General features: G+C 56.3%; 1 protein-coding gene across 2 annotated transcripts in view; it reads right to left on the bottom strand.

Moving 5' to 3' along the window:
* Nucleotides 1-12,842, bottom strand: part of GRIP2 (glutamate receptor interacting protein 2) — a gene marked incomplete at its 5' end in the record, with an annotated part of 129,195 nt that overhangs the window by 79,140 nt on the left and 37,213 nt on the right. The window contains one exon of one of the 2 annotated variants that reach the window (XM_079933158.1): nt 10,356-10,410. The exons of the other annotated variant lie outside the window; for it this stretch is intronic. Within the exon in view, the coding sequence (XP_079789284.1) occupies nt 10,356-10,410 (55 nt within the window). Of the gene's footprint in view, nt 1-10,355; nt 10,411-12,842 lie in introns of those variants that run through there. 2 annotated transcript variants of the gene reach the window in all.

Here is a 12,842-nt window from a genome sequence, read left to right as displayed (position 1 = left end):
CGCTCCACTCACTGGTAAGCAGAGAAGTGAAGGGGAAATGATGCTTCTCCCACTTGACTCTTCAGGGTGGCAAACATGAGAAATGCAGGCAAGACCAGGCGCTGGTGAGCATCGCGGAGATGGAGAGGCAGAGGCACTGCTGGGGGGCAGAAAACTGAGGCAGGCATGAGAGAGCCAGCGCCCTCCCTCCTGGTAGTTATCCTTGGGTGACCCCTACCCCCCGACGGATCCCTAAGCGGGAATAGGAATGTCATTGGTGAAGATGACCTGCATCTCCATCCTGGGGGAGGGGACAGGTAATGCGATGGCCACACCCCATGGAGGACAACCCGGCTGAGAAGCACAGCCGTGTGAATAGGTTTAGAGACACAGTGTGAGTTAAAGGGAGAAAGGAAGGGGGGAGGAGGAAGGTGAAGGGGTGGGGAGAAGGGAGGGAGGACAGAGCAGGGAAGAGAGGAGGCAGGGAGAGGGCAGGAAAGAGAATATTTCCCCGTACTATCACTTATGTAAACTAAAAACATACATAAAGCACTACATGTGCTATAAGGGCACATACATGTGTAAAGATCTGTTTCACAGAGTGAAGGTTTCGAGGGAGGTAACTGGGAGTGGGGGTAGGGCATGAAGGAGACAAAGTAAGATAAAACAGCCAGAGCAGGTGCCAGCTGGCTCAGGACCAGGTGTGCCACACACTGAGGAATTCAGCTCACCCCCCAGAGCCTGGGATTCAAAATAAAAAATAAATAATTGCCTTGAATGGCATGTTAAGAAGTCGAAGCTCTCTCCTGAGGATACTGGAGAGCCATGGAAGGGTTTAGAGGGAGGGAGGAATGAGGACAAGCTACGTTCCTTAGAAAAATAACTGAACTGGGTGCTGAGAGAGCCCCTGGGTGGGGGTGGGGGCCTTGGCTGACCCTCCTCCCCACGGGGACCACTCAGACTCTGCCCACCTGCCCTCTTGGTGCCTGAGCAAAACGGGAAAATAAGTGGGCAGGCTGTCAGGGCTCAGCCCCGTCACGCGTCCTCATCTCAGGGTGCCAAGGACACCATGGCAGTGCCCTCCCCAACCCCCCCACACGTCCAGCCCTAGAGAGAACCCTGGGCTGGGGGTCAAGAGACCCAGGTTCAAGGCCCAGCTACTGCCCACACAGGACCAACTCTGTGCCAAGAACATTACACCTGATGCAGAACATCAGTGTCTCTTGTGGAAAGGACTACACTCAACAAGGATTCACTACGAACCCAAACAAAACAAAGGGGGCCAAACAGTCAGGCCACTCAGGGGCATCAGGGAAAGCTGCCCGGAGGAGGCGGTATCTAAGCTAAGTCTTGATGGACATAGGAACCAAACCGTCCAAGATGATGCAGGGAGGGAATTCCAGGCAGAGGGGCAGCCTGGACAAAGGGTGAGAGGGAGAAGGTGCGAAGTATAGTAGGGAGAGGCACCAGCCCGCATGGCTGGGGTCAGAGGTCCTGCAGGAGCAGGTGGGCTGGGCAGGCAAGGGGGTGGGTCCTGAAAGATGGAGACCTGCTTCGGGGGAGAGAATGCACTGAATGGGGCGTCCCGGCACTGTGGCCGCCTCATGGATGACATTTAAGGAGGGGCGGGCTCTCCTGAGCCCCCTCGATAAGATGCTGGCAGGGTGACACATGGAGGGCCTGGGCAGCCACACGACTGAGCTGTCGGGAACGGGGCAGGAGTGGAGCACACGGGAGCCTGAGGACAGCAACGCCCCCTCGCGGCTGGTGATCGATGAGGCTTTGGGAGCAGCAGGCGCAGCCCCTCATGCTGTGCCCTCAGCATCCAAGTGGTGCAGGAGGTTGGACTCAGGTTCAGCCTGTGGCTAATACTGTCCCTGGACTCCCATCACCCACCCTCTTGATCAAGCATTACCCTTTGGGGCTTCCCTAGTGGCGCAGTGGTTAAGAATCCACCTACCGATGCAGGGGAAAAGGGTTCTATCCCTGATCTGGGAAGATCCCACATGCTGCGCAGCAACTAAGCCCATGCTCCACAGCTACTGAGCCTGGAGCCTGCAGGCCACAACCACTGAGCCCACACGCCTAGAGCCCGTGCTCCGCAACGAGAGAAGCCACCACAATGAGAAGCCCGCACACAGCAACGAAGACCCAATGCAGCCAAAACAATAATAATAATAAATAATTTTTTTTTTTTTTTTTTTTGCGGTACACGGGCCTCTCACTGTTGTGGCCTCTCCCGTTGCAGAGCGCAGGCTCAGCGGCCATGGCTCACGGGCCCAGCCGCTCCATGGCACGTGGGATGTGGGATCTTCCCGGACCAGGGCACGAACCCGTGACCCCTGCATCGGCAGGCGGACTCTCAACCACTGCGCCACCAGGGAAGCCCAATAAATAAATTTTTTATAAAAAGCATTACCCTCTATGTGTAAATGCCCTAGAAAAAGGGTATTTACACAAGGTTTTACCACTTTATTGAGTACAGTGTCTCATGGAATCTTTCAAGAGCCCTTTGAGGTAGGCATTGCTGCTCCTGTCTTACAGAGGGAAAACTGAGGCCCAGAGAAGGGAAGGGACTTGGCCAAGGCCCCCAGCTAAGATGGGCTGAGGGTCAGATCGTCAGACTCAGATGCTCCCTCCTTGGGTCCTTTACACGGGCTCCTCCTTCTTCCTGGAACCCCCTTCCCCCTCCATCCTTAGAGCCTGACCGAAATGCCACCTCCACCAAGAAGCCTGCCCTGACCACACCAGGTGGGTCCCCTTTACCCTCTCCCAGCCTTTCCTCCAATGCATTTGCTCACTGTTCTTTTCCACCAAAGAGGGGACCCTCAACTGTCTTGCTCATTGATTTTGACCCTATGCCCAGGGCTGGGCCTCACACCCAGTAAGCGCTAAATAAGTGTTTGCCAAATGAATGAATGAGAAATAAATGATGACTATACATCACCTCTGGATTGCTATACTGGAAAGAAACCAATAATTCATCCCTCTACAATCTGATGCAGGAATCCTTTCTGCTGTCTGGTAGAGCTTGCATACCTCCACAAACAGGGAGCTCACCACCTCCTGAGCAGCCCACCCTATTCCTGAACAGTCATGAGGATGGGAGTCACTCCATTATCCTAAGCTAGAGCCTGTCTCCCTGTGGCTCCTCCAGGCCGCTGCCCCAGGACCAGCCTGCAGAGACCCAGCGGCCATGCCTGGACCCAGGTCATGGCATCTGAGCCCTGTAGGGAGAGGCCACAGTTTAGAGTCTGGATGTGGCTCCAGTGGGGTCCCATCAGCTCCCCTCCTACCTTGAGGCCCTCTCCTGGGTGTGTGGCTGGAAAGAGCAGGTGGCCATCCAAACCATCCCCCACCCCAAGTCTGGGGCCAGGCTCTTTAATCCACACTGGACATCAGTGTGTTTTTAACTTCCAGTGGCATTTGCTTCAGGCCCATGAGGTTGGCACAATCACCTCTTTTTACAGACGAGGAAACTGGAGTCCAGAGGGGCAGGAGATGAGAACCGGGGTGTCTGGCTCCAAAGCCTTAATCCCAGCCCAACAGACACACATTCTCAAAAGGGCTTTGTGTGATAGTCTTACTTTTTGTCCTCCTGGTGGACTACTTGAACGAGAACCCTGCAGTTGTGGACTCATTAGCGGTAGAAGCTCAAGCAGGGAGAGAATTTGCGAAGGCCCATCCAAGGAGCCCGTGCAGCCCAGCTGAGACTATACCAATGAGATCCAGGCAGAAGGGCCCCACTGGTGGAGGTGGGGGCAGGGGCTGCAGGGCTGGGGTGGGCCCTGGCAGAGGCCACTTATTTGAGGACAAGGCTTGACACTGAGATTTCTGGGCCAGCGCCTGCTACCTGAGGTACCCCACATTCCACGGCCCCCTCAGCACCATTTAGGAAGAATCCTTGGGAGGTCGCCAACCGGTGTCCAAAACTGGCCATCCTCCTGTGCAGCCTCGTCTCCCACCATTCCCAGCACCCTGAGCCCATTCCCACCTCCAAGCCTTCACACTCTCAGTAACCCAAGAATGCGCTGGCCCTAATCCCTCCTCTGCCTGGCCAAATCCTGCAAGTCCCCCAGGGTTGCCCACTGTCACCTCCTGGGGGATACTCCAGCTGGTTGGTGTCCCATCTGCGTTTCCAAAGCCCTCGGGCATCCCTCAGTCCCACTTTCAACTCCCCGGACATCCCCCTCTGCCTTGCCTTTCCATCCCCGGATAAGCCTGATTCCTAAGAGGTGATGAACATTCCACGTTGCCAGCACCGCCCCCTCCAGCAATGGCAGCATGGGGGCCTGAGAGGGGACCCTGGGTTCAGGTCCTATCTCACCCCTGACCGGCTGGGTGACCTTGAACAAAACTGGCCTCAACCTTCTCATGTATAAAATGGGGGTACATGCGTGGGCTGGGGCAGGAGCAGGACCTGTAGTCTCTGGGGGCTGCTTCAGCTCCAACCTTGCCAGCCTGGGACACCCTCACCTCCGTCCCCAGCTTGGGCTCCAAACGACCCAAACCTCAAACAAACTTTCCTCAACAGACTATTTTGCAAATGGGGTACCAAGACTTAGTGAGGGGCAGGGACTGTCCTTAAGGTTAGCTGCAGGGACCCCAGCTGCCCCAGTTGTGTGGCTGTAAGAGGTTGCTGGGTAGATGTCTGCTCCCCTTGTCCGCTCACCTGCCCACACATCTGCTTATGAGTCGCTGTCACCTCGGCCAAGATGGCGAAATGCAGGGGCTGGAGAGACAAGGTTAGCCTAAGGAGAGCAATGGGTGGATGGCGGGGAGGGTGAGCAGGGTTCCAGCTACGGGACAGCAGGGTGGGGGCACACAAGGGAGACTGAGGGGCAATTCCCAGGAGGAGCAGGGAACTGCTCCAGGACCACGGAGAGGGCGGTTATCCAGCCAGCCCTGCCTGACAGATGTTCTTTCTGCTCCATCAGCCCATCTCCCCAGGGAGGAGACAGGACCGGCAGCCTTCACAATTATCTGGGCAATTAAGACAGGCAGATGGTCCTGCTGGACTGAACATTCAAGCCAACGAACGGACACAATGCTGGGACATTGGCTAACAAGATCAGCACTGGTGCTGGTGGATGACACGGCTGCTCAGCTTGGAGGGGGAACCCTGGGGGACCCCATCACTGTTTCTGCAGGGCTGTCCTGGGGCGGGGGGAGCAGAGGGAGGGCGGATAACCTTGGGGGAGTCTGGGGAAGACAGACCAGTAGCTACACGCTGGGAACGCAACAGAGGGGTCCCCTGCTCCTGGTGGGGAGGCCAGATAACTGACCACTGAGAAATATGCCCATAGTGAGATGTTTGGACTTGGAAGTCAGACGGCCTGGGTGGGTGGGTGGGTGGGGTGGGGCCGGTGCATAGACTCCACCATTTCCTTCCTGGCTGTGTGACCTTGGAAAGTTGGAAAGTCACTTCCTCTTTAAGCCTCAGTTTCCTCACCTGTAAAATGGGGCGATTTAGTTCATAGCTCACAGGACTGTTGTGAGGATGAGAAAGTACACATGAAGTACTTAGCACAGCACCTGGCAAACAACAAGTGCTTAATAAATGCTTGGGAAACAAAGAACAGGTCCAGAGGTTCACTCCAGGCTGCTGGGATTCCAGGAATTATTCCGGGGATGAGAGTTTACCCTTGGCTTCTTGATAAAGGGAGAAGCCCCGGGGTCTCTAGACACCATAGGTGATCTGAAATTCTGGTGCTCCCAGCATCAAGGAGGGCAGAGGCCGGGGAAGTGGTTGCTGTCTAGGCACTGGTGGGAGGAGGCTCGTTTCCACATCGAGAGTCAGATTTGAGACCCCAGCGCAGCTGCCGCAGTGTGAGAAATGCCGGGAGCCGGATGTGGAGGAGAGAGGCAGACAGAGGAGAGTCTCATTATGGAGGGGAAGGAAGGAGTGAATAATTCATCACAGAGGTGCGCCACAGAGTGGGGGCAGAAGGAGAAAGCTTGGGAGGGCCCGCGCAGGAGGCCGCACTCAGCCGGCGGGGGGATTACTATCCTGAATAACCTCATCACTGGGCTTCCCTGGTGGTGCAGTGGTTAAGAATCCGTCTGCCAATGCAGGGGACACGGGTTTGATCCCTGGTCCGGGAAGATCTCACATGCCGCGGAGCAACTAAGCCCGTGCGCCACAGCTACTGAGCCCGTGTGCCACAACTACTGAAGCCTGCACGCCTAGAGCCCGTGCTCCACAGCAAAAGAAGCCACCACAATGAGAAGCCCGCACACCGCAACAAAGAGCAGCCCCCGCTCGCCGCAACTAGAGAAAGCCCGCGCGCAGCAACGAGGACACAACGCAGCCAAAAATAAATTAATTAATTAAAAAAGAAAAAAAAAAAGCTCGTCATCCCTAGACTGCCCGTGGCTCCTCCAGAAGCACAGGGGCCAGACCAGAGGCCCCTCACCCATCCTGCTCCAGCCTTGCCGGCCTGGGGACACCCAACACGTCCACCGTCCCAGGGCCTTTGCACTGGCTGTAGCCTCTGCCAGCCGCATTCTTCCCCTGGATAGCCACCTGCCTCCCTCTCCCACCTCCGTCAGGGCTTTGCACTAATGTCACCTTCTCAGTGTGGCTTTCCCTCAACACCCCATTTGAAACTGTACCCCACTACTCACACACCCCATGCCCTCTCCCTGCCTCATCTTTCTTCACAGCATGTGTCACTACCAAATAAGGGAAATATATTACCCTTATTCGTCTTGTCCCTTGGCTGTCACTCCTCCTAGAAGGTCAGCTCCATGAGGGCAGGGATTTTTGTCCATCTTGTTCCCTGTTGTACCCTCACGGTCTAGAACAGTACCTGACACGTAACAGGTGCTCAGTAGGAATCCTTTAAATGAGTGGATGGCACAGGGTATTCTCCTGCCTCAACAAACATCGACTGAGCCCCAGCTCCTCACCTCTCACCTGGACTCCAGCCCAGTCTCTCCCCGTATCCCTGCCTGTGGTCAGCACAGCAGCCAGAGCCCATTCTAACACTCAGAACTGTCCTCCACTCCCTGCTGCTCACAGGCCTTCCATGGCTCCCACTGCCCCCAGGACAAAGTGCAAGCTCCACAGTCTCCCACCTCCTCTGCCCTGGTTCCCTTCTGTGCCAAACCCTTCATGTGGCCAAAGTCAGCTGACCGCTTCTCTAAGGCAGCTCTTTTAAATCTCCAGGCATTGGTACAAGCTGTTCCCTTTGCCTAAAAGCTCTCTTCCTCCCTTAGCTGCCTGGAAAACTCCTACTCATCCTTAAAGACCCTGCTCTGGGAGCTTCCCCTGACCTCTTGCAAGCAAAATCATTGCTTCCTTCTCCAGGCGCCAATGGGACTCTGTCCGCCCACCTCCCTGATGCCCTGACATCATCTACAAGTCGTTTCTCCCCGGGTCTGGGCCCTTTGGGTTAGGAACTGCAGGTGGTCCCCTTCTGGTGCTCTGACACCTAGCACTTTGAAAGTATCATCTCAGTGGTCCTCGCAGCCACTCAGTATTAATCCCATTTCACAGATGGGAAACCAGAGATCCAGAGAGGTGAAGGCACTTGCCCTGGTGGCACAGCTGGGACTTACACTTGGCCACTGGCTCCAGGACCTGTGTATCCTGCCTTGGCACATCAGCACGCATCAAATTAAATCTCTCACTCTTTGAATTGAATGTAACCATTTCATGCCTCCAGAGGCCCAAGCCTGGCTCAGGGGTGCAGCACTTGGGTGTTAGAGTCGGTCCAGCTCTGCAGGCCCCTCCCCTCCTCAAGCCTCTGCTTCCCTACTGTCCAGATGTGGAAAAAAAGGCCACTGTCAGGACTGAAGTGGGCAAGGGGTAGACACTGAGTGTCCAGCACGGTAGAAGTGCTCCCACTGCCGTGTGCACACAGCAGGGGCTCCCTCGGCCTCTTGGGCTGTGGCAGAAATTGGCAGGCCAGCCGGTCTGCACCCCTTTCTCCAGTTCCAGCCCCGGGCAGGAAGCACTGCTCCTCAATTTAAGCAAAGCCTCAAATCCCAGTCTGGGGGACACGGGAGAGGTTGCAGATAGCTATGGGGCCCAGGGACCCCCCACTTAAGCAGTCACAGGGTGAGGAACTTGGGGGTCTTACCCAGAAAAGATGGAAAACAGGAAGGTTTGTCTATTAAAAAATATGGGCTGGAAGTGGGAAGACGTGTCCTCACGCATTAAAAAAAATACTTTGGCAAAGAAGAAGAAACACCTCCCCTTCCCCCAGCCTCTTGAATCCCTCTCCCCTGAGAATTCCCATTTTATTTATTTATTTTTTCATTTTTTTGGCCGCTGTGCAGCATGCAGGATCTTAGTTCCCCGACCAGGAACTGAACCTGTGCCCCCTGCAATGGACGCACAGAGTCTTAACCACTGGACCAGCAGGGAAGTCCCGATAAATCCCATTTTAAATGGATGTGCAGGCTCACTATACGGGCGAACAAGGTCCCTGTGCTTCCCTTCGAGCCCCCCTGAAGGAGTGGAGATGCCATGGTACCTGGCAGCCACCAGCACACAGTGTGCCCTCACAGTCAGGCCGTGCTCCCTTCTGCTTTCTTTGTTTCTTTCCTGTTAGAGGCTTGCTGGTCCCAGACACAAGCAGCCTGGGGTCCGTGTGTTTGTGGGGTGGGGGCGGAGGGTTGAGGGGGAAGAGGAAGCTCAGCTGCCGATGGGAAGATGAAAATCAAGATTACCAGGAGTCTACTGTGTGCCAGTCCCTCCCCCAATCTTTCCTAACCATCACTGCAATCTTGGGAGGGTGGCTTGTCTTGGGTACATTTTACCAATGAGGAAACTGAGGTTCTGAGTGAGCCACACAGGAAGAAAGAGCCAGGGGCACGATTTGAATCCAGGTCTGTCGGGGAAAATACAGGCACTTCCTGAATCTCCAAGACCCAGAACCTGATTCATGGCATGTAGTTGGCTGTTCTCCATATCCTGGGGAACACTCAAATCAGAAGCAGGTCAGACTATCCCTGCATGTATCTGTCTACCCCTCCAGCATGGGAGGATTCCACTGGGTTCTCTGGGGCTGTGGACCTGAACAGGAGGATAACAGTCTTGATGGCTGAGGGGAATTCTCCCTTGGGGACAGTCCCAGCACAGGGGTCCCTGGGAAGCCCCAAGGGAAATACTGTTCTTAATGCTACTCTGTCCCCAGGGAAGGGGCTTCCAGGGACCTCTGGGATGTCAGACCACCAGTTGTCCGTGGCCAGTGCAGGGTCTAGAGCCCTTTGTCATCCCACAGACCCTGCTACCTCTTGACCGCTCCTGAAGCAGCACTTCCCCCCATGTAGGTCCCTCAGTGTCTAGAAAATGCTCATGGCAGTTATAAGAATTGGCTTGAGAAAACCCCTGGATGTCAGCTGTGTGGCCATGGGCAAGTTACTTAACCTCTCTGTGCCTCAGTTTCCCCCATGTACATTCAGGATAAGGACAGGGCCAACCTTGCAGGGCTGTTGTGAGGAATCAGTGAGTTAGCAGAACGTCTGGCACACAGTAGCACTGAATTAATGTCAGTTACTCTTGTTCTTATGAACAGTACAATTATTCTTAGTTCTGAGGCCTGAAGCATAGAGGCTGCGAATCCACCATCACCTGCCACCCCATGCTGCAGATGAGACCACAACACAGGGAGGCCACAGCTGAGACCTGGGGTCACAGGGCCTGGACTCCCTGCTCTAGACACTCCTCCCTCCCCCGACTCCCACCACAGCCTCGCCTCCTTCAGGAGCCCCCTTCTGGGGCTCAGGCACCCAGGTCCAAGTCCTGCATTTGCCCACGGCCCCCTGCCCCAGCTCCCCACCTCGCCCTACACACACACACACACACACACACACACACACACACACACTAGCTCCACCCGGACAGCCCCATGCCCTGAATCAGGAGAAAAGGAAAGGCCGCCAGGGACATGCCATGTGAGGGGGCGATGAAGGAGACGGTGGCAAAGAAAAGTAGAGAGCAAGGGAGACAGTCACAGAGAGAGCAGGAGAGGACACAGACAGGGACAAAAAGAGCAAGAGAGAGCAGGAGAGAAGACAAGGAGCAGAGAGGTCGGCTCAGAGGCAGAGAGGTGGAGGGAGGAGAGAGGGAACCAGACAAAGAGAGACAGAAAGAGACAGAGGTGGAGGGAAAGATGAAGAGACGGAGTTAGAGAGACTCAGACAGACAAAGAGATGGAGACATGGGCAAACGGCCAGGGCAGAGAAAGGAGTCACACGCACAGATTCAGGGACAGAGACCCAGAACCCAGCGGCACACAGGCAGATAGGGTCGAGGCGGAGCAAGGGGTAACAGGGTGGGGAGGGGAAGCCGGGACTCTCCAAGGCCCCTCGGCCACCGCCCTCCATCCAGACCCGGGTCCAGCCCCAGTCCCCGGGGCCCGTACCTTTGGGCCGCCGCCTCACCACGCCCAGCCGCCACTTGAGTGACACAGCCAGCATCACGCTGCCTGCCCTTGGGGCCCAGGGCCCGGCTGCCTGAGCCGCCCGGTGCTGCGCCGCGTTCCTCGGAGCTGCCTGCGCTACTGGCAGAGGCTGGGCACTCCCTGCTCCGCCCTCCCCAGTTGCTAAAATAGATAATCCTCCCCGGAGCCAGCAGCGGTGGCATCAGTAGGGCCCTTCCTCCCCCACAGCCCCGGCCTGGGGAGTGCGGTTCCTGGCTCCCGGCTGTACCAGACCCGGTGGTAAGCCTCCACCTGGTCCTCTTCCTCCCAGAGTGCTCGCCTCGCCCACCCCTTCTTTTGCCAAAAATCTGCCAATCCCCCTCCCTCCTCCCTAGGCTGGGCTGTTCGATGCCCCCAGGCCTTTGCACTGCAGGCCCTCCCCCAGGAATGCTCCTCCTCTCCGGCTTGACGCCTCGAATTTCTCTGCAAAGGGAGGCTTGCTCAGCCTTCAGACATCTCTGCCTGCTGGAGTCCTCGCCTGCTGGGTCTCAGTAATGCTTTTCATACTAGGTTGAGATTGACCCCCTCCAAGCCTGGAAGCCACTGCAGACAAGGACAGGGTCCCCTGAGGTCAGCACAGGCATCTCAGGGGCCATCAGTGTAGAATGCTGAGGCCGAGGCCCTCCCGCTTCAACACCAATTGCCACACTTACCCCGGTTTGTAAAACAGGATAATGAGAGAATCCCCACCCAAGTGGCTGGGTGGGTGGAGTCGATGGATACCTATGAGTGCTCCAGGCATCCAGCAAGTGCTCAATAAATGTATCTGGCGTCCCTTCCTGCCTCACACACAGCTAGCCTCCTTTCTGATCCCCCCCTACCCCCCACCCCCCCGCCTAGCCCCTGAGGTGGGCAGGACAAGCAGCATTACACTCCGAGACACACAGGGGCGGCAGGGGGCTCAGGGTCACGGAGCAGGTGCGTGGCAGAGGTGGACTGGATGCTAGGCTCTGGTCCCTCCCCACCAGGGCAGCTCATGCTTCCTTGTCCTTTCTCCAAACCACTGAGGCCCCAACAATGGATCAGGCCACAGAACACCTTCACGGGGAGGGCCAGATACCCTCTCGGGAATCACAGCACCACACAAATCAGAGTTCGTGCTTGAACCAGCAGCTGGGCCTCCATTCAGAAAGTCGGAGGTTTCTCCCGCACGCAGACTTCCTGCCAATCCCTGTCACTCTGCAATAATCCCACCTCCAGGCCTTGGCCCCGTGTTCACCAAGGTGCAGGCTCCCCACTATGGATGGAGTGCAGGGCAATTTCAAGTAAACAGATCCAGCAGTTACTAGAAATGAATTACACAGTGAGACACTGATTCCCTCCTCACTGATCTCCCAGTCCTTCTGAGTCCACCCAGGAGTCTCCATTTGGTTCTGTCACATCATAATGCCGCCCTGAAGTTTGCAGATCAACCTGTTTTAACAAAGAGAGCAGGTCCTAGGCTCAGAGGGCCTCCCCGGCGTGGATTCCAGTCATATGCATCGGGAGACTCTTGCTGGCAGAGGTCGGGCTTGGGAAAGCCCTGCTGGGGCGACTCAGTGAGGCCAGCATTCCTGGGTCCTTTCTACTGACTCCAGTGAGGAATTCTGTCCCTTCATCCTTACGGCGAGGGTGGCAGAGGCCACTAGGGGGCAGCCCAGAAAGATGGAAGCGGGCACCGGAGAGAGATCACACAGCTCCTTCCGGAGACACGAGACAGGGTGTGGGCCACCCCCATCCCAAACCTACCCACTCCACTGCAAGCCCTCCCGAGGGAAGGGAGGCCCGGCGTCTCGCTGAACAGCAAATCTCCAAGAGAGCTGTGCAGAGTGAGGGGAGAAATCAGAGAACACAAGCCTTCGAGGATGGGCAGGCCTGAGTTTGAATCCTGACTCAGTGTGCCCCACTGAGCTTCAGTTGACGTGTTTCCCAACTCATCCCAAGTTCAAAGTGCCGTGGGTTGTCTCCATCTAAAGGGGCACAGGATCCACTCAGAAGTCACTCAAGTCCAGCCACTCAGAACTGATTTGGGAGGTGGCTCCCTGGGTGCCAGAAGACCCAGGTCTTACCAAGAAGCTCCCTGGCACGGTGTCAGGTGCTACCCAAGGAGCAGAGCGGGGAGGACGTGGTCCCTGTCCTCTAAGAGCTCCCAGCTCAGGAAGTTTCCCCATCTGCACCCTGGGGACAAGAATCTGCACTGCGTGATGATTTTACATATTGGAGCATCTGTATACAGTAGGTGCTCAGCGCTCACCTCATCTCCCCACGCGCAGTCCAGCTTCTCCTCTAGACCATGAGCTCTCCGAGAACTGGCACCTGCACGGACCCCTGCTCTTTCTGCCTCCTGTTCCCTCTTCTTCTGGCAGCATCATCCCACTTTCCTGGGGGAGCTGCTCCTCCCCTGCACTCAGGCTGGGTGGAGCTCAGCCCCCCAGCTCCGGGAGGGCCCTT

Source organism: Stenella coeruleoalba, assembly GCF_951394435.1.
Source record: "Stenella coeruleoalba genome assembly, chromosome: 10".
Taxonomy (NCBI): domain Eukaryota; kingdom Metazoa; phylum Chordata; class Mammalia; order Artiodactyla; family Delphinidae; genus Stenella; species Stenella coeruleoalba.
The sequence above is the reverse complement of the archived record's forward strand: the minus strand, read 5'-3'. Positions and strand labels throughout refer to the sequence as shown.